The 2,406-nt window shown below is 72.8% G+C and overlaps 1 protein-coding gene across 1 annotated transcript; it reads left to right on the top strand.

The window, feature by feature from the left end:
* Positions 1-336: 336 nt before the first annotated feature.
* Positions 337-2,067, top strand: LOC113960816 (basic proline-rich protein-like). Its single transcript, XM_027670567.1, has one exon. The coding sequence runs from the start codon at positions 337-339 to the stop codon at positions 2,065-2,067; it is 1,731 nt and encodes a 576-aa protein (XP_027526368.1).
* The last annotated feature ends 339 nt before the right edge of the window (positions 2,068-2,406 follow it).

The raw sequence follows: 2,406 nt of genomic DNA on the forward strand, positions 1-2,406 counted from the left end.
TTCGCCGGCCGGCGCGCCACGGCTCCGGGAGCCGTCCGAGGGCCAAATTTGGATACGGATGAGGATTCCTCCCAGAGCATAGGTGCCCGCCCCGCAAGCCCTGGCTGGGCACATAGTGCCGAGAGTGGCGCACCAAGGGCAGGTGAGAGAGGGGGACTGAGGCCTTTCTTTCCGGGTGGGAAGGGCAGTCGTTCGCAGGCCGGTGCTGCGTGCTGCCGAGGGCTGGCTGAGGTTAAAAATTGGATATGGACGAAGATTCCTCCCAGACCAAAGTTACCCGCCCCGCAAGCCCTGGCTGGGCACGTAGTGCCGAGAGTGGCGCACCAACGGCAGGTGATGGGGGGGGTCAGGCCTTTCTTTCCTGCCGGGAAGGCCACTGGGGCCCTCGTCAGGCCCGGCCAGTCCACCACCTGTCGCCCATCGGGGCCCTCGTCCTGCCCTACCCACCAACCACTTGTCGGTCCCCAGGGCCCTCGTCAGTCCCGACATGCCCACCACCAGTCGGCCCTCGGGGCCCTCGACCAGCCCGGCATGCCTAACACCGGTCGGCCCCCGGGGCCCTCGTCTGGCCTGGCCCGCACACCATCCGCCGACCCCCAGGGCCCTCGTCAGGCCTGGCCCGCAAACCACCAGTTGTTTACCATGGCCCTCACCCGGCCCCTCACGCCCACAACCGGTAGGCCCCCTGGGCCCCCACCTGGCCCTGCCCGCCCACAACCGGTCAGACCCTGGGGCGCTCGTCTGGCCCGGTTCGCCCACCAGCAGTCAGCCCCCATGGCCTTCGTCAGGCCTGACCTGCCCACCACTTGTCGGCCATTGGGGCCCTTGTCCGGACCGGCCTGCCCACCACCGGTCGGCCTTTTGGGCCCTCGACTGGCCCGCCCCGCACACCACTGGGACCCTCACCTGACCCCGACCACCCACCACCAATCTTCCCCAGGGGCCCTTGCCCAGCCCTGCCCACCCACAACCAGTCAGCCCACAGGGCCCTCACCCAGGCTGACCTGCCCACCACCACTCAAACCCCGGGGCCCTGGTCCGGCCCAGCCTGCCCACCACTGGTCAGCATGCGGAGCCCTCACCCCGCCCAGCTCGCCCACCCCCCAGGGCCCTTGCCCAGCCCAACCCACTAACTACCAGTCGGACCCAAGGGCCCTCGCCAGCCCCGGCCCACCCACTACTGGACAGCCCCTGGGACCCTCGCCGAGCCCCGCACTACCACCACCGGTTGGCCCCCAGAGCCCCTGTCTGGCCCGGCCCGCCAACCACCTGTCTGCGCCACCGGGGCCCTTGCCCAGCCACGCCCGCCCACAACCGGTCGGCCCCTGGGGCCCTTGCCCGGCCCCACCTGCCCAGCACGGGTCATTCCCCGGGGCCCTTGCCTTGCCCCACCCTACGACCACTGGTCAGCCCCAGTGGCCCTGGCCTGGCCACCCCCTGCAACCACTGGTCAGCCCCCAAGGCCCTGGTCCGGCCAGGCCCACCCACCACCAGTCGTCCCCCGGGGCCCTCGTACAGCCCGGCCTGCCCACCACCGGTCAGCCCCCGGGGCCCTTGCCCAGACAGCCCGTCCAACACCGGTCGGCCCCAAGGGCCCTCGCCTGGCCCCGCCCGCCCACCACCGGTTGGCCCCTGGGGCTTTCGTCAGGCCCGGTCAGCCCACCACTGGTCGGTCCCCAAGGCCCTCGTCAGGCCCGGTCCACCCACCACCAGTCGACGCCCTGGGCCATTGCCCGGCACCGCCTACCCACAACCTCTCTGCCCCCAGGGCCCTCGCCCGGCCCTGCCCGCCCACCACCAGTCGTCACCCGGGGCCTTTGCCTGGCCCCGACCTGCCTCCACCACTGGTCCCCCGGGGCCCTCGCCTGGCCCAGCCCGCCCACCATGGGTCGGCCCTGGGGTCTTTTTCCAGTCCCGCCCTACCACCACCGGTTGGCCCCCGGTGCCCTCGCCCAGCCCCACCTGCCCACCACCAGTCAGCCCCCTGGGTCCTCACCTGGTCCCACCCGCCCATCACTGGTCAGCCCTCGGGGCCCTCGCCTGGCCCCTCCAGCGCACCACCAGTAGGTCCCCGGGCCCCTCACCCGGCCCCACCCACCCACCACCGGTCGGTTCCCAGGGCCCTGGTCTGGCCTGCCCCGCCCACCACTGGTCGGCCCCAGGGCCCCTCGCTCGGCCCTGACTACCCACCAACAGTGGGGCCCTGGTGCCCTCGTCAGGTCCAGCCTGCCGAGCATCAGTCGGTACCCAGGGTCCTCGCATGGCCCGACCTGCCCACCACTGGTCGGCCCCCGGGGTCCTTGTCCGGCCCTGCCCACCCACCAACGGCAGGCCCCCGGGGCCCTCCCCCAACCTGGCCCGCCCACCACCGATCAGCCCCCAGGGCCCTCATCAGCCCCGGCCCGC

The sequence above is a fragment of the Neopelma chrysocephalum genome, unplaced genomic scaffold (genome assembly GCF_003984885.1).
Source record: "Neopelma chrysocephalum unplaced genomic scaffold, ASM398488v2 Primary Assembly neopelma1_96916, whole genome shotgun sequence".
Classification (NCBI taxonomy): domain Eukaryota; kingdom Metazoa; phylum Chordata; class Aves; order Passeriformes; family Pipridae; genus Neopelma; species Neopelma chrysocephalum.